The sequence below is a fragment of the Rhipicephalus sanguineus genome, chromosome 4 (assembly GCF_013339695.2).
Source record: "Rhipicephalus sanguineus isolate Rsan-2018 chromosome 4, BIME_Rsan_1.4, whole genome shotgun sequence".
NCBI classification, from domain to species: Eukaryota; Metazoa; Arthropoda; class Arachnida; order Ixodida; family Ixodidae; genus Rhipicephalus; species Rhipicephalus sanguineus.
Genome location: NC_051179.1, coordinates 80858582 through 80881530, shown reverse-complemented (window position 1 = coordinate 80881530; position 22949 = coordinate 80858582). Strand labels below are relative to the sequence as shown.

Below are 22949 nucleotides of genomic sequence, written 5' to 3'. Positions count from 1 at the left end.
ATAACATACTGAACAAAGAAGAGACCCGAGTGAGTGAATGAAACTTTATTTTAAAAAAACATGGCTGATCCCTCCGTCATAGGAATCGGTATAACAGGAAATTGAAATGTCTTTGCAGAGGTAGTTGAGCGTTTATTGTGCATTGTTTCGCCGCAAAGGCGAAGCAATGTATGCGATAGCAACAAACTGGAATGTCACGCAAAGTACGGCAAGCAGCAAACAACTTGCAGGGCACTGCTCAAGCACAAAGGATGACCGAAAAGAAAACACACACAGCACGAGCGCGAACTAGCAACTGTCACAGTTGTTACTTTTTTGCGCTTGAGCAGCACGCTCCTTTAGCAAACGCGGCCGCTGCAGCGAGCGAAGTGAACTTCGTGCAGTCTGTAACTTCAACGTAAGCTGCTTGCGGCGAAAACACAAGACGTACAATTTCATGCGGTCCCCCCACGTTCACTCCTGCATCGCTTTTGAGGTGGGCAAGACATCGGGACTGCACGTCAAGCGTCGCAGCTCGGCACGCAAATTCTCGAGCTGGGGCGTGGGCCGTCTCGTTGCCCGCGAGGGAAACAAATATAATTTGAAATATTTGGATCTCTGCTTTGGCTTATGGCAGTCTCCCTTTACTATCTCATTCTATTGAGTAGTGTCTAGCGGTCCGAATCTAAACTATTTAGGACACCATAATTCCGGAATTGCAAAGTGCTAAATTCTGGACAAGAAAGAGACTAACATAGCAACGTTAGTATGTTTGCCGCTCATTCATGGGTGCTTTCATGCTGTTTTTCTTCGCGGGTCTATCTTCTGAGATGGTTCTCTAAGAGTTCGTGTAAGGTTTCGGTCTGAAGGACAATGCGACGTCAAACACTATTACAAACAAGGTTGGCAAATAAGATATATTATTTATTTCCCCCAATAGGATCTTCAAATTTCGCTGGACAAGCGACACGTATATATTGTTCCATCGATGAAGGTATCTACCGTAGTTCCAGGAACGCAAGGCAATTCTGCAAAAGAATGAGACAATCATTATACAGAGTCATAGAGAGAACTTTTGTACGGTTCGTCTCTCCTACACACACCGAAATGAGAATGCAAGACAGCATTTACCGTAACATACTATTACCAAGCGAAAGTACCATAGATGAGCTTTCGAAGAAACAGGGTATCTATACTGGCGACCCTGTTAGTGGTCGCAGCCAACAGGATTTTGACATTACCAAATTTTCATTATTTTTGAAAATACTGGCCTACAGCTTTGGGCAACGAAATGTGATAATATATATTGGTTTAACGCGTGCCGCTTTGTACACGTACTGTAGTATGCTGAGAATTCCTCCAAAATATCAAAGTGCGATAGCGAAGTGCGAAGTTGGCTGGCTTAAAGAGATCATAGAACTCACACTTCTTTCTGCGAAGGAGAGTGGTGTAGTCGTAGGCAGAGCCAAGACCGTAGCCGTAGTTCAGGCCATACCCGAGCAGACCGTGGCCGAAACCGTAGTTGCCAACCCGTAGCCAAGGCTGCCAATACCATAGCCGTAGACTGGAGCAGCGTGAGCCACGGTGGCCACAGCTGGGACATGGTGAACGGCGGTGGTGGCAACAGCAGGAGCGGCATGGACGGCAGCGACGGCTGGAGCAGCGGCATAGGTGGTGATGGGTGCGGCAACAGCAGTGGTGACGGGGGCATGAGCCACAGTAGCGACAGCTGGGGCAACGGCATGAGCGGCGACTGGGGCAGCGTGGGAAACGGTGGCGACTCGAGTCACAGCCGGCACAGCGGCAACAAGTGGAGCAGCAGCGTAGGTGGCAATGGCTGGCGCGGCAACAGCTGTGGCGACTGGTGCGTGGGCCACAGTGGCAATAGCTGGGGCAGTGGCGTAGGTGGCAATGGCTGGGGCAGCAACAGCGGTAGCTACAGGTGCGTGGCTACAGTGGCGACAGCTGCGGCAGCGGCGTAAGTGGCGACTGGGGCAGCGGCTACTATGGCGACGGCTGGGGCAGCAGCCAGGCCAACGCTGTATCCAGCGGTGCCGATGAAGCCAGCCAAGGCGCCGGTGGCCAGAGTGAGGATGATACAGGCACGGATCTGTATGAGAACAAAGAAGCATTACCAAGAAGGAAGCATTACAAAGAAGTAAGTACAAAGAAGGAAGTTACACGTGACAGGCGCTGGCTTAAAACGAACGCTTATTCTGAAGCGCACCTGGAATATCTACGGTTGTAACCTTAGTTATTATCATATTCGTTTTCTGAATGACCAACAAGCAAAAAACGCTGTCACCTCTAACAATAAAATGCGCAGGCGCATATGTTAATGAAACCGTAAAAACCGTAAAGGGACAACAGACAATGAGGAACATATAGCGTCATTGCAATCAGACAGACTACCTTATTAGAAGAAGGTATCCGGAGGCCGATCAAAATGATTTTAAAAAAATGTATAAACGTTTTGACTCCCGCATGGGAGCCATGTTCGCAATGAACATGGCTCCGAGGGGGGAGCCGGAAATTTAATACGTGTGTTTTCTTTGAAATCATTTTGGTCGGTGTCCGGATCCCATCTTTCAGTATGTTTCATCTAGTCCAGACGGCCGTTCGTCATAGTCCCGATATCGGACATACTAGCTATGTGGCATTGCTAACAGCGGTTAAAGAAGAACATTTCATTGTCCAAGAGGCTCAAGAAGGTTGGCTAACTCACGCAGCATCCAGCTTCCGGATATAAAGCGCCTCAATAAATTTCTTAATTAAGTGATTATTTTTCTGAAAAAAAAAAGAACGGCTGTGCCTTCCAATACGGGCTGGCAGCTGCATTCTTTGCAGTTCAGTGCCAAATTGGAGTAGCAAATCTTCACATTCATCCGGCAAGCTGAAGATTAAGAGCGCTTCATTTTCTGTCTTGCATTCATTGCGAAGTCTGTTTTCTTTCGGAATCGAGCACAGAGTGGGGGCTCTGCCGGCAAAATTTCACTCCTCCCCTTCATCACAGAACCCTACGAACGCCCATGGCTGAAACATTATAGCCTTCTAAGGAACTTATCATTTTCACTTCAGCGTTTCTGCTGAGCCAGCTGGTGACTTCGGTCGGTATCGGCGCACCTTATATAGGACGACTCCTGTACCCTAATATTATGCATAACGAGAAACTAGAATGATACAAGTGAGGACGTAGTGGCATATGCAATGAAAAACGTAGCTTCAGCTTGATTCCGGACGTTCGAACCACAGCCAAGGCGGCACGCACTGAGGAGAATAACGAAGCTCCACCCTTAAACATTGATAACCTTCAATGTGGGCCGTAAGGAAGGATGTCCAGTTCCCTGGATGGTAGACAAAGCACAGAGCAGACGAGCGACAAATACTAAAGCCAAACTCTTTCTTTTTTCTTCAGTCGACGGATGATCAAGGAGAGTATGAACTTGAAATGAATCACCCACCTTGAAAGCGCCTTACTGCGTAATAAAGCGACACCGATGCCAAGAATAGATCATTCCTGTGTCATGCAATTAATATCCGTATGTTGGTTTGGAGTTCCTTCAATTCAACGGGATAAGGCGCAGCGGGCGTTTCATACCCAAATTGTAGGGCATGGTATTTTGTGCTTCTTTGACAACCTCCTTAAAATAACGTAAGAAAATTTCAAAAAAAATTATTCATAACAATGCAAGTTGTATGTCTTTCTATCGAATTGTGAACTGACAGGCATCGTCTTCAGCACGCCGACAACAGTCAGAGGTCACATAAACTGGCTTTTCAATTATGGGTCAAGCGTAACGATCCTTATTGCTCTGTTTTCAAGCATACTGTTTTCGGGCTCTTCGATTTCTAAACAAGTGCTTGAATAAGGCGCGTGTTCCATATCATACAGTGTTCTAGCTGCTTGATAGGCCAGTATGTAATCTTCTTCCCAATATGTTCTGTTTTATTTCCGAGATTTCTCGGAATTCCCAGGTTGAATACAGCGGAAGCCGTAATCAGGCAGATGAACAGAACGATGTTACCAAAATCGCCGCCTAATTGGGGCGGTAGTCTTCCTCTTCTTCCGCTAACAGTTTTCCGTTTTTTGCGTTCTTTCATCGCAATGTGTTTGAGCCTCACATAACTACTTCGACTGTCCGCGACTAATGTGAAATCATACGTGCTCAAAACCAACATTTACAGTGAAGTAGAAGGTATCCGGGGTGACCTTGTCGAACTCCTCAGAACAATGATCGGCTGAGAGTGCAAGCGACATATGCGGCGTTCCTTTAAAGACGATAGTCTTTCTTGGGGAACTTAAACGCAGAAATTTTGGTCTCTCTTTCTGTCTGTCTGTCTGTCTTTCTGTTTGTCGGAACGTCCCTCGATTCAGCCACTCGGCCAAAGTTGAACCACTTGCCCAAGGGCCAGCCGTCTTGAACTGGTACGGCTGTTCATACTTGTGAACGGTTGTCGATCAAAAAGTAAATATCATGCATATCTGAGGTGCAACATCACTAGGTAAGTATTAGGTGGCGTGTTCCTTTAATAGAAAATGCATACATACGCAATTTTAAGGACCCTAGTTTCTTAAGCTGCGCTGAAAATGCATAAGAATGGAAGCTTGAGCGAGTTGCTATGCGTTCATCTTTGTTGAAACAGCGCTCACCATACCTGGCGACAACTTTCTGTGGCAGCACAGCCAAGGCTACGCAACCGAACCACGCACTTTTTTACTCCGCTTCTGTATGTAGTCCGCGAACGCTAGCTTTTGTAGAATACGTAGCATAAAAGAAAACATAAAACAAAAGAAATAGGTATTACGTTCAAGATTGCTTGCGTTGAAAGTAAGAATGATAATCCCGTAAAGGATTTGCGATTTTTCTCTTTCGAGTTTTCAGGTTTTCTGGTGTCCGTTTCACGTTTTCCGTCCCCACAAAACAACGATGGCGTCGCTCGGCTGCAACAGGTGCACGTCAAAGCTTGCAAGTGAGCATAAGCGCGTGTTTGTTAGGTGATTTGTGCTCATCGACCAGAAAGAAACGAAGACAGCGGTGCGTTGTGAATTATTTTGTTGATTTGCCCATACTATCACCGAGAAAGAAGTGTGCAAGTGATACAACCATCGCAAGTGGGTCTCTCATCGCGATAGCTTCCTTGACGTTGACGACGGCGACCTGCAAGTATTCAGCAAGAAGAGCCGCTTGAAAGCAAAACTGCAATTGGAAACAGTACGTAAAATAATTGGCCCATTTCATAAAATGCGTTGCATACATGGTCGGTATTTGGGTTGCCTACTATTACTAATACAGTCGCACCGAAGATTGCGTCTAACACCGTGCCCGTCGGCGTCTACGGCGGGAGGCGTTTTGGCGTTTTGAACGAGAGCGATTTGCGGTGACAAAATCACCCATGCACAGCTTTCCCTCGGCAACGGACGCGTTCATGACTAATATGCGACTGACAGCGTGATTTTCAATTTCCAAAAAAAGCATTCTTGACCACCGAAGTAAGGAACGCGTTTCACCCGTTTGTATAACCGCACACGTGAGACGCCCGCTCCTTACTGGTCGTGGCCAAGATATCTGCTGCCTTTCGATGCCTTCGCGTCCCCTAACAAAATAACGCGAGCGTCCTCGAGGAAGTAATAGCGTCTCCAAATGTAGGAAAACGACGATGTCGACCCTGTGTGCAACGAAATTCAGAAAATGGCTTGTTACCTTTGCGTAAGATTTCCATTTGCGCAGTTACTGCTGGGCCGTGGCTTTTCTTTTTTCTTTGAAAAGTAAAACCGACCGCTTTAATAAAGCTGATTCCTGCGTTCACTCGCAATTCAAGATATTCTATCGCTTTCCCAAAAATTAAATGTAAACAATACTAAATGGTGCTCGCTTTGCACGTGGACTTGAACCGCTTGCACATTAGCGTTATATAATTTGATTTGCAGAAGAGCTCAGCAACGATTCCAGGTATTTGTGCTGCATGCTTAAGTATATCAAGTCATGTGGTAGATTTCGACTATATCTGTGAATAATCTGCGTTATTTCCCAAATAACATCATGAGCTATGAATACTTGTATGGAAACGCACCTGTTGTATGCGCTCGCGAAACCAAAACCGAAATCGCCCGCGAACGGACTACTTGGCGTAGTGACACATGTGCAGAAGCTCCGCCCACGTAGCTTTGACTGTGCTGCCACAGAAAGTTGTCGCCAGGTATAGACGACGACGAAGTAAAAGAAGGCACAGGACAGGCGCTGCCTGTCCTGTGCCTTCTTTTACTTCGTCGTCGTCTAGTGAGCGCTGTTTCAACAAAGCTGAAAATGCGACTGCGCTGAAATTTGCCTTCCTCCGTGCCCTTCGCACGAGCTCATTGTTGTGTTTCGGTTTCGGTTCTGTATTGCACTGTACGAATGCTATGGGTTGGTGTTGAAAAACTTTAGTTTTGAGAAGGCCAAGAAGGTGAAAAAAAATATTTAAAAAATGAAAAAGCAGCGTTGTGGGCGGCCTTCAGGCTGCCGGTTGTGGGCGCCGCTCTGGCGTTCCTGTTTTACCCAGGCGACGTGTAAATAAAAGAGTGTGTGGAGAGTACTCGTTGAGTGCGGACGTTTCTCTGCTTCAGGGCTTCGCGCCAAACCGTGTTTTCGGGCTGGCTGGCGTCCCCGCCGGTCGCGTTGGTCACCGCCGGTCTTCGCCTGCTGTTGCGCCGGGACTACCAGCACGCAACACAGCACTCATGTTTCCCGACGTATTGCCAGATGGCGTCCATATCTCACACAGCGCCTCTTCTATCGTCTTTACACGACATTTGCAGCGAAGCACGCAGATACGCGGCCAATTTTTTTCTTTAAAAGATCGTAGTCTACTTTAAGTGACACTGAGAAAAACGCAGTTTTTTGCTACTGACAATTTGGTCGGGCGTGCTTCAACAATATTTTTCCAGCATGCACATGTCACCAATACAACTAAAATTTATAAGCGGCTAAAATTTACATAGCCCACTATCACCAGCATTTATTAGTAAAATTTCGATGAGCTTCTATAGATTCAAATAACTCATTTAGGTTTGAACTAGCTCGCAAAAGGAGTCTCAATCGCAGCGAATGAACGCTATAGCAATCTTTTGCGCAAACGTAACATCACCGTCGTGCTTTCGTAGGTGCCATGGGTGTCGGAAGGGGAGTGCAAAAGGGGCACCTTTTGCCGACACCCATGTAGGTGCCGTCCTTTGTTGCATAGGCGTAATGGCGATGAATAGGCTTGTAGAGCCAGTGGTCCTTCCAGGCAAAAGGCGCATCATTCTGGACTGTCGGAAGCGTTTTCTTGGTCTTGGCATCTATTGAAGGCCTTCAAAAATGACTCAGCTCTTTTTCTTCTTCTTAGCTCGTTTTATGCCGCGCCATTTCAGATCACTTCTTCTTCAAGGGGTAGAGCGGTGCCCGAAATCTTCATTTCATCATCAGCCTGTCTACGCCCACTGCAGGGCAAAGGCGTCTCCCATGTTCTGCCAATCAACCCGGTCCTGTGCTTTCTGCTGCCACGTTATACCTACAAACTTCTTAATCTCATCTACCCACCTAATTTTCTGTCTCCCTTCACGCGTTTGCCATCACTTCGAATCCAGTCATTTACCCTTGATGACCACCGGTTATCCTGCCGACGTGTTACGTGCCCGGCCCATATCCATTTCTTCTTGATTTCAACTATGATGTCCTTAACCGCCGTTTCAGTTTCAGTTGGTTTCAGAACCAACTATGATGTCCTTAACCCCCAGTTTCAGTTTCAGTTGGTTTCAGAACCAACTAGCCCAGAAAAAACAAATTGGGGACCGAAAGCTTGATAGTAAAGCAACTAGAACACAAATGAAACAGATTGGACGCGGCCATGTTGTTTGTTTTGATCACGAATGTTCACGCGGCGCTGGTTAATTGGATGTGGCTCAGTTTGATTCAAACTGGTGCACGACTTTGCTCATTTTAGATTCGAAACTGCCGTCTTGAGTTCACGTTTGTGGGAATTCAGGCGTTCACACCAGTGGCTCAACGCCATTTTCCCTTGAAAAATTCTCGCGTCACTCTCCTCGCGACCGGACGGTTGGCAGCTGGTCATAAATTGCCGTCACTTTGCTGCCAGCCCGCCCGTCGAAGGATTGACACGGTGTCCCATTGGCCTAAGTTTGACGGGATTCGGGCCTTGCTCGCGCCCGCCCGAGAAGCGAGGGCTCGAGACGAGGTTCGGGGAGACCACTTCGGGACATCGGAGGGTGCGTATGCGTTTTGGCCTCTGCGGCCTGCGGCGATCCTTTGTTCTTTGATCTTCGTCCCCGGCCGGTGGTTACGTCGTCGCGTCAGGACCCCGGCCTCGGCGAGCGCGCGCTCCCGTCCGCGGTCTTCAAGTCCCGAGGCAGCGCCTCGCGATCGTGCACCGTATGTTCCTTTCAAGTGTTCCCATGTCTGTTCTGTTTCTTCTGCTCTGGGGTGCGAGATCGCGGGAGCGCTGGCCGAAAGGAAGGTCGGCTATATAAAAATGGTTCTTTGTTTGTTGGTTTTATAGGTGTGACATTCGTGGCCACTAATCGATACAGTTTGTAAATTATATTAGCTAATTGGTGTCATGTGTTAATACGTCATTTACGATTGGTTCTGGTGTAAAACAGTTGATATCTTTGTCCTAAATCCCCGGTAATAAACCACCAATTTGGAGAATGTCGCCTAGAGTCTCCCTCGCTGCGCGCGCGGACTCGCCGTCTCTTCACGGTGATGGGCGAAGTTCTCGCGCGCAGCAGCGCGAACAGTACACGGCGCGGGACGAAGGAGGACGCGGCACCCTGCCTGAAGCTCCCAGTGCTCGAATCCGCGGTGGTGGTCGGCGTGTGCGGTGAGGCCGTACGCGCCGGGTGTAGGTAAGGTCGAGTAGTAACAACAGCAAAACAAAGCAGGCAAGCCCAAAGCATCAACACCACACTTAACAATCAGGAATTGCCCCAATTTGATTTCAATTGCTTTAAAAGGGAAAGATATTTAGGCGCGCTTCACGCTCCCTTGAAATTTAATTTAGCCCAGTTTCAGTTTCTGGATTTGGCTCTGTTAGGAAATAAACGCCCCCCTCCCCATATATATATATATATATATATATATATGTGACGCTATGAATGGGAGATGGCGAGCGGCACAGACGCCATACTTTTATTCTATCCACGCGCACTTCTTCATCCTCGGCTTCTACCAGCCATCCCGGCATGCCTGCTTACGTCACAGGATTCCCCCTCCCCCCGAAAGAATGCGCGAGTTACAGACAACAAAAAATGAAGAAGCAGTCTCACAAGCGCAAAAATGTCAAAATGCGGGTAGTTGCATGTCATAGGGAGTTCCGTAAACTCGCACAAAAAGATTCACAGGAGAGGCCAGCAGTCCAGGGATATCAAGGAGAGCTCTGGGGGGCGAGGCTGGCTGTTGCGCTCGGGCCAACATAAGCATGCCTTGAACGTGGACACTGATAATGACATAGCTGGTATTTGTCTGAGGAATGGAGGAGGTTTGAAGACTTTGCAGGATCGACCGCTGGGATTTCGCAGGCGTCGTATTCTTCGTTGTGATTGGTACACACGCCATGCATGCAGTTTGCGTGCCTGTTGATTGAAGCTGATTGGGCGCTGCCTCTCTGCCTGCAGAGTCCAAGGGGTGGTTTTATGTCTTTTTGGGTGTTTTATGTGGTGATGTCGCAGTTGTTTTGATCGAAGGCGCAATCTTGATCTTTGGTGCAGAAGGGGTCCACGACGATGGTCCTTTCGGCTGTGTCTTCTGCGCGGGTTTCTTTTCAGACTAGCTTCTTTAAGCCGTGAGCGAGGTTTCGATGACGTTTTCTTTCGTCGTTGCCCATGTTGATGTGTGCGTTGTAGCCGCTTGATTGTGTCGACTTGCTTGTGCTGGCCTCGCTGATGAGGCAACCCTTTAGGAACATGACTCTGATCTTCTTCGCAAGTTGATGTGATGTCCACTGGGTAGCTGGTGCACGGCGGGCTGTTGTATTGCTTGTCAGGCAGTGAAGGCTTGTTCAATGGTGAATGCGTGTCACATTGCGAAACTACCGAGCTAGGTCCTCCTGAAGCATCAAGTTCTGTGGAAGGGCATTGGCTTGCCAGTGTACTTTCCGGATACTTTAGCTGGTCTGTCACGGACGTAGTAAACTCGTGAGAGTTACAAGCAACTGAAAAGCCACTTGACGTAAAACCAGGTGGTGGGCCACGTATACAAGACGAGTGGTGAAGCGAGTCGGGTAGTCGAATATTGACTCGATTTTTGTAGCGGAGTGGAGAGGTAGGAGATGGCAATCTTTGCGCAGATGGGAAACGTGGTGGGAAGTCGGTTCTTGCGGGAAAACATCTTGGGTGACTTTCAGTCAGCTGATGCTTTGATTTGTCTTGTGGGAATGGCCGATTCATGCTCGGTGTTCGAATGCATGAAGACTGCTTGTGAAAATGACGACTGAGTGCGACTGTACGCAGATGGTGCGTTATAAGCAAGTCTTCATCGTAGTCTTTAAATCGGGTGACCATCTCTTCTTTGATTTTTGTCCACGACTCATTGTTTTCGAAGATGTGCGTGAGATAAAATCGGAAGGCCTCACCAGTGACGTATTCGTTGAAGTTGGTGACCATCTCCCTTTCCGACCATGATGCAGCGGTAGCGTGGAGCTCGAAAAGGTGGAACCAGTCCTGTACGGGTCCATCGTCCACTGATCCGGTGTACTTGGGGATGTCAAGGTCAACTGATGGTTCTGTCATGATGCTCGGCGCTGTGTGGAGCAGGCTCTGCTTCGGTGGTCTGCATGGGGTCAAGGTGTATTGCTGATGGCTTTGCTGGTGATGTGCGGCTGATGAGTCGGCTGCCAGGTCTCCATCCTGTCGACTTGTGTGACGCTATGAATGGGAGATGGCGAGCGGCACAGACGCCATACTTTTATTCTATCCACGCGCACTTCTTCATCCTCGGCTTCTACCAGCCATCCCGGCATGCCTGCTTACGTCACATATATATATATATATATATATATATATATATATATATATATATATATATATATATATATATATATATATATATATATATATATATATATATATATATATATATATATATATATATATACACCCTCGCAACTCGTGACCTCCGCATCACCCTTGACTCTTGACTCTCATCAGTTCTTTTTATTTTGAAAGGCTCGACTTCATTTCAAGCATTCGTCACCTGAAGTTATAACACAGGCGTAATGGACAAAAGCGTCGATGTTTACATGTTGTGGCGCTCAGGTCGCCTCAAGTCAAAAGGTCAGTAGACATCCGACGTTAGTGCACATGATGTACCATGAGGTTCCCTGTGTACGCTGTAAGCCACATTCCAGTCACGCTGTGACTCATGCAAAAAAAATAAAATAATAAGTATTATCTCACGGCAATTAGCTTCATAGACGAGGTTGAATAGTATTCTGCGTTATATTCCACTTTTAAGTGACAATTTGTTGCTTGATACGAATGTTTATATAGGTCCCCACGTCTTCCTTGCAGCTGTAGGACAGTATGCTTTTTGTTTACCGTAAACAAAATTTTATTTGTGCATGTTTTTGCATAACAAATAGTAGAGTAGCCGTGAGTTCTCCAGTGCCACCTGGTTGCTAAGCGCACGTCAGCTGTGATAGAGATTTCTGTGTTGTACGCTAGATGGCAGCGTACTTCCGCCGCATTTCTTTCACGTTCTTGGAAGCGGCAGGAATACGGTATGTATGTTGGTATACCCTCGCTGAAGGGGCACGCAATTTCCACACTTCTTGACATGAATGCTGCACGTTGTTTGCCTTTCTAGAGAAGGTGGCAAGGGCTGGGGCCTATGTTGCGCCGCTAAAACGGCCAATTTTCGCGCTTATCCATGCATATGGTACTTTTAAAAATAAATGCCGAAAGAAAGGAATGAAATGGTAGAAACTATAGTAGACTAGTTATATCCTAGAAGTGTTAAATGAATGAAAGTGAATGCAAGAAAAGGTACCAACGTGTCGGGCTGATTTTTTTAGAGTAACAAAATTTATGTGGTCGGAAATTTATCCGTTTTTTCACACGCGCCGTTCGAATGGTTCAGTGGCGTAGTAGGGTTGGCCACGCCCTTGACAACATATGACATTCTTTCAAAAAGATTTTGCAGTATCTTCTTTTGGACAATAGTAAAGACATTAAGCACAGAAGCATAACATAGGTGACCACGAACATCGACAAATGCAACCGCGTCTACTTTATCAAATGAGAAGCATTCACTAAAGTAGGGTCGGCTTCGCTGGTCGATGTTCGCGGCTTCACTTTAACCGTTTCTATCTATCTATCTATCTATCTATCTATCTATCTATCTATCTATCTATCTATCTATCTATCTATCTATCTATCTATCTATCTATCTATCTATCTATCTATCTATCTATCTATCTATCTATCTATCTATCTATCTATCTATCTATCTATCTAACCACTATTGGCTCTGCTGTTAAAAACGATCAGTCGAAAAGAAAAATACTGCGGAGCTATCGCCGCCCCACATTAGTACACCACGACCACATTACGTCTCAGTTAGGCCATTACCCGGTTCCCACCACGCAGAGGAAGTGAGAGCATAAACTTCTCTCCGACGCATACTGGCCAACGTAGTTTTCCGGAAAGGCCCGGCCGAGCGCAGTGGGTTCAGGCCCTGAAGCTCCCTGATAATGATGAACTAATTAATTTCTCAGGTTTTACATGTCCAAAACGAGCAAGTATTATGAGCTTGCCGTAGGGCGGAACTTGGGATTCATTTTGACTACCTGGATCTAAGTGTACATGCACTGACGTTTTCACATACGTCCCATCGAAATGCGGCTGCCCTTGTCAAGAATCGAACTCTCGTCGAGGACCTTGGCAGCGCGACACCTTTATCTCCTAAGTACAGTGTATCCTAAGCTACCATGGCGAATAAATGATGATGATGAAGGCGGTGCATACAGCGCAGCCCACTACTATATAGTGCGCCTTACAATGCCGGACATTAACGGCGCTGCACATCGCAGCGAGCCCCGTATCGACATCTCTACATCTTGCAGAGAACATTAATCTACATTAGTCGTCGGTCGTTCAAGAACAGGTGCACTTTAATTTCTATATTTCCCCTCATTATTATTGGAGATGTGTGGCGGTGCGGGCGCGTCACGATGTAAGAGGGAGAAGACCCACAATGAACCTGATCTGATTCTCAAATTTAAAATTCTACGGGCAATGCGCGATATCAGGGTTAATTTTTCTTGCGCGAACTGTCACCTTGTAGAAAACCGAATCATTAGTTCAGTCCAGGTGTTTCCCAACCTCGACCGCGCCTGTTTAAGGAAAAGCTAGGTCAGGCACGAGAAGCAACAAGCCAAAAACTTGCCAGAGCTTGCGTAATTTCTAGAAGCATCTGAGTGTGACTCATGCCATCGTTTCGCCAAGGTTACTGTTGGTATCATTGCTCTTGAGAAGGCTTCCTCAGTTGTATGGGCGCTTGTTTCTGGCTGCGGCTTTACTCGCCTTCGCATTTTTAAAGGCGCTGCGTGGGCTTTGTCCTATATTTATTGAAACAACGATAGGTACAAGTCTTCGCATTTATATTGCTGTTTCTGCCCGTAATAATTTTCGCTGATAAGACATCATGATGAAATTAGCAAGAATACTGCATCACAGCTATCAACATCGCAGAAACATAATTTTTTGGGGGGATATGCTTACTACAGATACTGGTTCCTGGCCTATGCAGAGAAGAGTGAAGATGGGTCTCTGCGAAAAAACTGACAATGGTTTAAATCAGGGGGTCGGCAACCTGCGTCCCGCGGAACAGTATTATGCGGCCCTCGGCACGACATCAGAACAACCCCCCTCCCGTTGTCACTTCCTATCTGATGGCCGACATGGCAGTTTTGACCTCAAATGGCGTTAGAGAGGAACAAAGGAAGATCGCTTCCAGTTGGCATTGTTCCGCCTTCTCACTTAGACAGACAGATTCTTCACTTCCGGGGGCAGGTCCAGAAAAGGGGGAATTGAATTGAGTTAAACAAAACTTTGATCGAACGTTCGGGTTTCGCAAATAAGGGGGAAGAAATATTCTTTGTAAAAATACAAGGTCAGAGAAGGCCCTTCATAAAATGAACAGGAAAACTCGTAGCCGACATGTTCGCAGACGTTAACGCTTTTGAGCTGAAACTAAACCTTTTTCAACAGCAGGCTAGTGAGTCTATTCTTTGTCACCGTTCCTTGCTGAAAAAGTTTTGTGGGAGATACGAGCACACCACTTCGTACAAAAAAACAAAAAAAAACTGTCAAATATAATGAGGTTTAGAAAAGGAGCTCGAAGTTGGTTTTCCGACTTATGAAAACATTCGAGTAGCATCCGATTCTTTCAGAATCCGTTTAAGGTGGGAATAAGTACCAGGTGAAACTAGCTGATCTGCAGACAGACGATGAGCTGAAAGACGTACTTGCTGCGAAAAACATTGTTTATGCTGGCCTCACAGACTCAAAGATTTCGAGTTTCAAGAAAATAGCAGCAGCCGTGATAACAGCGCTCGGCAGTAAATACACTTTATTGAGAATGAAATTCATCAAATGAAACGTTCCCGATTAGCCGATAAACACCTCCACGAACTTCTGCGTCTGTCGGTGAGCAACCGTGATTCCAGTTTTGTTCATTATTGTCAATTCGCAGTTTTACTCTTTGCCTGCAAAGCACCCCCCCCCCCCCGCCACCCCCGGTTTTGCTGTGCGGCCCCCGCCGTGTCGGCTTCATGCACCTCGGCCCTCCGCCTCAAAATGTTGTCGGCCGCTTGTTTCAATACACGCAAAAGCAGAGGGTTTAGCCGGCAGCATTTCATGCGGTGTTACCTGTAAGATGCGAATAACCTCCTTGCGAGTCTACGGTTTATTTCTATCTATCTATCTATCTATCTATCTATCTATCTATCTATCTATCTATCTATCTATCTATCTATCTATCTATCTATCTATCTATCTATCTATCTATCTATCTATCTATCTATCTATCTATCTATCTATCTATCTATCTATCTATCTATCTATCTATCTATCTATCGCAGTCACCGGTAGCCTGCACAATCGACCTTCGCGCGCGGAGCAGCCTTGGATAATTCGTTCAACTTACATTTGCGGGTACTAAAAGCGCCGCGCGTTAGGCGGCAGTCACGTGCTATTTTTAAAAATTCGCGCGCTTTAACGAATGGCCGGAGAAAAATTAAGCAGGGGAATTATTTTAGCATACATTTTAGCATAGCATTTTAGCGGCCGTGGTAACTACGCAGGTCACGATGCTCAATTCAGCCAATGGCCGTGGACTTGGCCTTTATGGAGAGGTCTATTGGGTTTATGGCATCATTAGTCGAGAGAATTGCGAGCGATTTTTAGCACACTTTGAGAAGTAATTGTAAATCCCAGGCCGCTTGCTGCGCTACAATCTTTGGCTCACGTGTTCTGAGGAGCCTCGACTACCGATTGGCAGCGTTTTCCTACCATGTTGAAAACGTGCTTCAGGGCCCCTTTAAGAAAGATTAAACAGCGCAACAAAGACGGTTCACACCGAAAGAACCACAGACGCAGCGCTGAATGTACACTTGGCATTATCACGTGTTGTTATCATTGCAAGATCTTATGTAATCACCGTTCCGTCTCAAAAAAATTCAGGCAGGTTCGCACTGTTGGTGCCAAGCCTGAAGAAAGTGCGGAGCTGGGCGAGCTGCCTTGTTTCGCTTTACTTTTCTCTTTCTTTCTGCCTGTTTTCTTTTTTCTTATTTTTTCTTCTCTCTGTTTATCCTGTCTTTTTTGTCTGTGTTTATTTCTGTTTCTTTATTTCTTTCTCCATCTATTTATATCTCGTTGCCGCTTTCTATCTTTCTTTGTGATCGCAATAGGGCTGCTAATGCTGGCTGGCATTGGCTAACACTACTTAACTGCCGGCTGTTGATGGCTTTTTCTGGCTAGAGCTTGCTCATATTTGCTAGTGGCGACTTATTGTGCGATAATGTTGGCTAACGGTCATCTAGCGTTGGCTAGTGCCTGTGTATGTTTGCTAATGGTGGCTTCTGTTGGCAAGCGCTGGCTGACTTTCGCCAACTGTCGACCAGTGTTCGCTGACCTTGGGTAACATTAGATGACGTTGACTAACTGTCAGTTACTGTTGAGTAGCACTGGCTAATGTTGATTACCTGTTGCGTATGGCTGATTAGAGTCACGCAGTTTTCGCGATCCGCTGTTTCAGCATTGGAATAAATATTACGGAAATACTGCATAACTAGGCAACTTATAATACAGCGTTGCTCGTTCCCTCGGGAGTATACAAACTTATGATAAGCACGACAGCCTACCGAAGAGGTGACCTCTGCTCGACCGAACGGACGCCTGCGCTCGAACGTATGTCCAGACGTTGCATCGGAATGAAAACTATCCTGTGTTACAGTGTTGTCGATGTGCTTGGTAAGCCCACATAAAGCCCACATCTTCCCAGTTTACATAATGACGTCGATTCGCCTCGCAATGCCTGTCTCCGAGGCAGACAATGTTTCTTACGGCGCTCCTCGCTGACTGTTTTGCTTAACGTCGATTACGCAGTGTGTGAGACCGTCTGGAATTTTTAAAACTAGAAATTCTTAAATTACATTCGCACTCCATGATGTTGCTAGAAGTTCTTCTGCCGCTCTTTTTTTTTCGAATGTACAAATTCTACTCAAATGAGCTGATTATTTTCCTGTTGCCACTTCTTATTTTTTGCATATTTAAATAGTAAAATCAAAGTCGCTAAATCTCCCTTCTAAAAATTGTAGGCTTTTAGAAAAGGTGCCCAAACTTTACACTGACTTTAGCATTCGCACTGTTTTCCTTCATGCCGCGAACGCTACTGTGTAGAATCTTGTCCCCAACAAACAACATTGCAGAAGAAATGGCACTGCTGTGAGTGAGCAAATTGACCGGCGCTATGGCTCCGAGAAAAATAGCATAGATTTGCAGGTGTAGTGAGATTTGTTTTGATGAGTGCTGAATGCCGAGAGTCTGATATTGTCCCAACAATCAGATCAGTAGCAACACACTCGAAGATTTTTTTAAAAAATGGCTCACCACGTGCGACGTTTTTGCATGCAGTCAAAATTGTAATGTAGCCATTAGCTTTAGCCAATATCCCAGAATTCAAATTTAAGCGTTTATTTCCTGCTTCCCACCGACAGATGCTCGTGTTCTGGTTGTAGGCTATTACTGACCCTGAGGCAGGCTCTCTGCTCACGCAGCGCAAACATTTTGACACAGGACAAGAGAGAGGACAAGATAGAGGACAAGAGAGAGAGGTTCGGTTCAGTTGTGCCTGCCCGTGCTCCGTGGTTCTGGTGGATTTGCTAAAACTCGAGTGCTAGTAGAGTTTTTCCTTTGCATTCTTGCGTATTCACTGATAAGTTTGGAAAGCGTCAGCTGAGGCCGATGTCTAAAAACTCTCCTGACAGGTGTTTCTCCCCTTAGACGGCATCTCTTCCATCTAATGACCTCCCTTTGGAGTTTTTCTCTCGCAGCGGAGTCACAAGCATCCCGGTGGCCTTGGTACCATCCAGCGGAGGTTCTATTCGTCTGAACAACGCTCAGGCTATCCAGGAATCACTTCATGCTGCCACTCCCTTATACCAGACAATCACGGATGTGAGACAGTTCGGTCGAGGAGGTATCGTGTGTAGATCGCCAGACCAGACCTGTGTTGCTGACTTGCTCAGATGTTCCACATTCGCGAGAACTCCGGTGAGTGCATTCATTCCTGCTCACCTAGCTTGCACCAAGATAATGGTAAGAGGTGTCGATTCTAGTCGAACTCCTCAGCAAACACTGGAGAAATTAGCGGCAGCTGCTGTTATTGCAGTTTGCCGCTGTAATAGACTAGTTGACAATACCAGGGTGCCTACTGAGTCAGTTATAGCCACTTTTGCGGTAACTACATGCCCTTCCGAGATTAAGATATGGCCACTGGGTATTCAGAGTAGATCAGCTAGCTCCGCACCTTCTTCAGTGTCATAATTGCTGGCGATTTGGTCACAGTGTCGGCGAAGTAAATCGGGCCAACGCTGCTGCAAATGTGGGGAAGACCATGCCCAAAAAGACTGTACTTCAAAATATGAGCGGTATTGCCTATGTGGTGGAGATCATGCCGCGGATTTTCCCAACTGTTCAGCTCGCGCCCAGGAAGTACAAATTCTGTAAATAATAGATAAACGGCGATGTTCTAGGAGAGAAGCAATCATTACTGTGAAAGAAAGGGCATATGGTTATGCAGGAATTGCTTCTAAACATAATACAGTCCCAGAACACTCCCTCGCTGCAATTATTGAAGCAGCTGTGCAGAAGGCAGTAGCGAAGGCTATGGACCAGATATTGGCGAACCTGGGAGACAGCATTTCACAGGCTATTTCGGATAAAATGAATGCCGCCATGCAAACTGCTGGTCACTGCTCTGTAACATCTTTGAACACTGAACCTACGCAGCGTACCAACGAGGAAAGAAATCAGATACCCAACTCTGAGTGTGGTATTGCATCAATGAGCTCATCTTTTCCTCCTCCTATCTCTGAGAACCAGCCCATCAACGATATAGAAATGACAGATGCAGAACATATTGCTAGGGCTCAAAAGAGAGCAATATCGTCTGCCAGTGAGGACTCATCATCTGTACCTCAATCGAAATCGAAGAAAAGTCAGCCTAAATCAATTTTGAAAGAAAGTATACTAGAGAAGGCAATTTCTACTGCGGCGCTTTCTTCACCATAGGGTAGTTGAAAGTGCTTCAGTGGAACTGCAGCTCCATTTTATCAGCTTCTGTAGACTTATATTGTCTTGTTCTAAAGTATCTAAAGCAAAGGATGACTACGACACTAAGCATTATGATTTCCTATATAAAGCCAAAAATAAAAGTGCGCTTTTCAAATTCCTCCGTAGTAGGAAAATTCTTCAGTGTCCAAACATAGATTCTTTGGTGTACTCTGACAAAGAAATTAAGCAAATGCTAAAACATATAGCAAATGGTCTCGAAAGCAGATTTTCATCTCTACTATCATCATACACTAAAGTTGCAATACCGAGTGATGATTATAACGAGATATCAATGACTGAACTGGCCACGGTAATGCAAGTACTTCCCAATTCTGCTCCAGGCAGTGATGAAATCACTACAAAAATGTTAAAAATCCTTTTCAGGGAGGCCCCTGATATTGTATTAGCTATAGTTAATCATTCTATCAAATGCTCATGGATTCCTTCTAATTGTAAAATTGCTAAAATAATTCCAGTTCTTAAAAACAACTCTGCAGGATACACCCTTGACAATATTAGGCCAATTGCACTAACTTCTAATCTGCTTAAATTAATAGAAAGAATTCTTTATGCTCGTCTAATGAAATTGGTAGAGGGTAATGAAGTTTTCAGCCCCTTCCAAATTGGCTTTAGACCTGGATGTTCTATTTGGCATGCACATGTGGATTTGGAGAGCCGAATCCAATTAGCGCGCCGTCACAGACAAATAGCAGCCTTGGTAACATTGGATATCTCGAAAGCTTACGATAGTGTAGAACATAAAATATTATTAGATCAATTAAAATTTCATGATATCCCTAATTATATAGTGAGGTGGTTCAGTGAGTTTTGAACTGGAAGGGAGTTTTATTGTTCACTAAAAGGTCATTCTTCAGGTATACATTGCCAGTCAAGAGGGGTTCCTCAGGGAGCAGTCACCTCGCCTCTTCTTTTTAATGTATTGCTCAGCACTATTGCCAGCCATGATGGTGTATACACATACGTATATGCAGATGACATAGCATTCTTTGCGTCAGACACTGATTTACATTCGCTATATACTCGCTGACAAACGTATATGTGCGCCATTGAAAATTGGTTAGAGGCTATCCATTTATGTCCTAATGTCTCAAAGAGCGCCGTGCTAGTTTTCCCTTTGGATAACCCAGCTAATATAACACTAACTTGCAACCTGCAGAACATACCACAGGTGGACTCAGTAAAATATCTGGGAATAATTTATGATACTCGTCTCCTCTGGCATACACACATTGAATACATAACAAAGACAGGAGTACGGGCGCTAGGAATCCTACGAAGACTTTGCAGCAGTCGATCGGGGATGCGAAGGGACACACTAATTATGATATACAAAATGTACGTACGTCCAGTATTAGAATTCGGATGTGTTTTATATTCGGGTGCACCAGCTTATAAATTGCGTCCTCTTGTACTGCTGGAAAGAGAGGCCCTAAGGTTATGCCTTGGATTACCGAAATTCGTAGCCAATAATGTCCTCTACTTAGAGGCAAGATTGCCCTCTCTTTTGTGCAGATTTAGGATTCTAACGGTTCAAACATTTCTAAAGATGTATGAATGTCATGTAAAGCTAAAAATTGTTTTCATGTATCACCCAGCGTTATTTTTTCAATCTTACTGGTCTCGGTTTCATACACCACAGGTTGGTTACGTATAAGCACTTATAGGACCATTAGATGTTAGTGAAGTTCCTTCCATTGACAAGGAAAGGCACAACCTTAAAATAATTTTTGACGATATATATCCAAATCATGCCGCCAAAAATTTGCCTTACCAGATAATAAACGGCCTACTTCAAAGACATTTAGAGGGGATAAATGCAACAAATAATATAGCTACCGATGCCACACAATCCGAAGAAAAATCTGGCATTGGTATTTTCTCCGAGACATTCAACTGGTCATTCTCATTAAGACTTCCTGATTTCTTATCAGTGTTTTCGGCGGAATTTCTAACGGTGATTATGGCTTTACGAAAGCTGAGCCCATCAACCTCAAGAGTGGCCATAGTTACAGATTCGTTATCTTTGTGTTCAGCACTGGCTGCACATATTGATTCTCAATTATCACGCACTTTTCATTTTCTTGTTCCCTCCCATGTAACTTTAGTCAGATTAATCTGGGTACCAGGCGAAAAAGGGATAAAAATGAACGAAATGGCGGACACTCTGGCGAAAGCCGCTCTCAGTGGTCCGATACTATCGATTATCCCCGCGTCAACACTCATAATTCGTGACAGATTTAGAAGGCGTGCCATAATCCAAGATTCCGGTAAAACATTAATCACTCATCTAAACGAATATCGACATCTCTTGTTCCCTTGGCGTAGGAATTTCTGTTTATCAAGAAAAGATGAAGTTATTTTTACTAAATTACGATGTCGCGTTCCAAAATTAAACTTTTATATGCATAGATCTGGTCTGGCTCCTTCCCCTCTTTGCTCGCTTTGTAACCAGGACGAAACAATTGAACATTATTTCTTATCATGTAACCGCTTCAATTTACCGAGGAAAAACATTCTCAAAGCAGCGTTTAATCGTATTAGATTGTATTTCATTACTTCGAATACTCTATCCTTGGGAGCCTCCCCATTAGGTCATTGTCACCGGGATGTCTGTTCCGCTGTACAAAAATTCTTAATTGAATCAGGGCGATTTTGATTCGGAATTTTTTTTAATTAGCATTAATAATATATTCTAACCTTCTATAATTCATTTTCTCATGTGACCACTTTTACCTATAAATTATCCGTTTCTTGTCCAATCCCCCGGAGTGGGTGTGAGCCATTTATAAAGCTCATCATCATCATCATCATCATCATCATCATCATCATCTTTTCTTGTCCTGTATCAAACTTTTTGCGCTACGGGAACAGATAGTATGCAGCACCAACAAGCCCAACTTGACACGTAAGGTTGTACATGTACCGCTTCAACAAGTCTGTCACATAATCTGTTATTGTTGTAGGATGAGTATTTTGTGAACGCAAGTTCTCCCTCTGTAAAGAATGTTATTCACATTGAGGGCACAGACATTATGATAGACTACCGATTTAAGAAACGAAGGTAATGATTGTACAGCGTTATTTGCATAACGTTAATTGCACAAGTTCCGCTCTCATGAAAGGTCACGCCGTAAGAAGCGGTTATATAGCTGTAATTTAAATTGCTACATTTCTAACCGATGAAACCAACCTACGCGTCTGTAAGGAACGCGAAAAACCCGAAAAATAAACGACGAGATCATGCGCATAGGCGTGCGCACAGGGGAGGCAGGGTGGGCGGCCGCCCCCCCTAATCACCTAAGAGGGGGGCGGGCGCAAAATCTGCCTCATACATTTCCCCCCTAGTCACCGAAGAGGGAGGGGCACAAAATCTGCCTCGTATATATATTGACTTCATAGTGTGGGGGGGGGGGGGGCTAAGATGAACCTTCGCCCACCCCCCTGATGGGGAACCCTGCGTACGGCTCTAATCATGCGTAAATTTTTTTTGCAGTATTCCCACTGTTATAAAAGAGGAGCGATCTCATGTTCATGAGAAATCCAGCGCTTATATTTATGTACGCTTTATACAGCAGGTGTTCGGCGCTCGCTTTTTGATTTAGTAACAGTCATTGGGCTTTAAGTAAAACTGAGAGCTGGGCGAGTTGGTATGAATTCATGTTGAAACTTTTTTAGCGCGCACAAAAGACGGAGGACACAGAAAGAAGGTACAAAACGAGCGCTTACTCACAACTGATTTATTTTTTGAAAGGGACTAAACATATAAGCACAACTAATCATCACAAAGCATGCGCGGAGCAAGTCATGAGGCATATTAGCAGAATACAACAAGTTAACCACAGTTCAAAAAAGACATTTCTTTATCAGTAAGCGCCACCGATGCTTGACTGATACACTTTATCCCACACCTACTTATATGGAACGCTTCCGTGACTTCACGTGTAAGTTTATCATTATGAGCAAACAAAATGTCCGTCTCACTGAAAACAGGATTACAGTGGCATGATTTGCAGTGATTGGACAAGTGCGAAAAAGTCTCTTTTCCCAAAGAACTTTTATGTTCTTTTAGACGTGTATT

General features: G+C 45.2%; 1 protein-coding gene across 1 annotated transcript; it reads right to left on the bottom strand.

Moving 5' to 3' along the window:
* Positions 1-1409: 1409 nt before the first annotated feature.
* On the bottom strand, positions 1410-10618 carry LOC119391338 (cuticle protein 16.5-like). Its single transcript, XM_049415249.1, has 2 exons — positions 10588-10618; positions 1410-2089 (listed from the first exon to the last, which is right to left on the bottom strand). The coding sequence occupies exons 1-2, from the start codon at positions 10616-10618 to the stop codon at positions 1464-1466; spliced, it is 657 nt and encodes a 218-aa protein (XP_049271206.1). The 3' UTR covers positions 1410-1463.
* Positions 10619-22949: the final 12331 nt, after the last annotated feature.

Coding starts and splice junctions, on each gene's coding strand:
- LOC119391338 (XM_049415249.1), bottom strand. CDS start 10,618: ATGGTCACCAACTTCAACGAATACGTCACTG. Junction 2,090..10,587: donor CTTCAACGAATACGTCACTG/GTGAGGCCTTCC, acceptor GTTCTCATACAG/ATCCGTGCCTGTATCATCCT.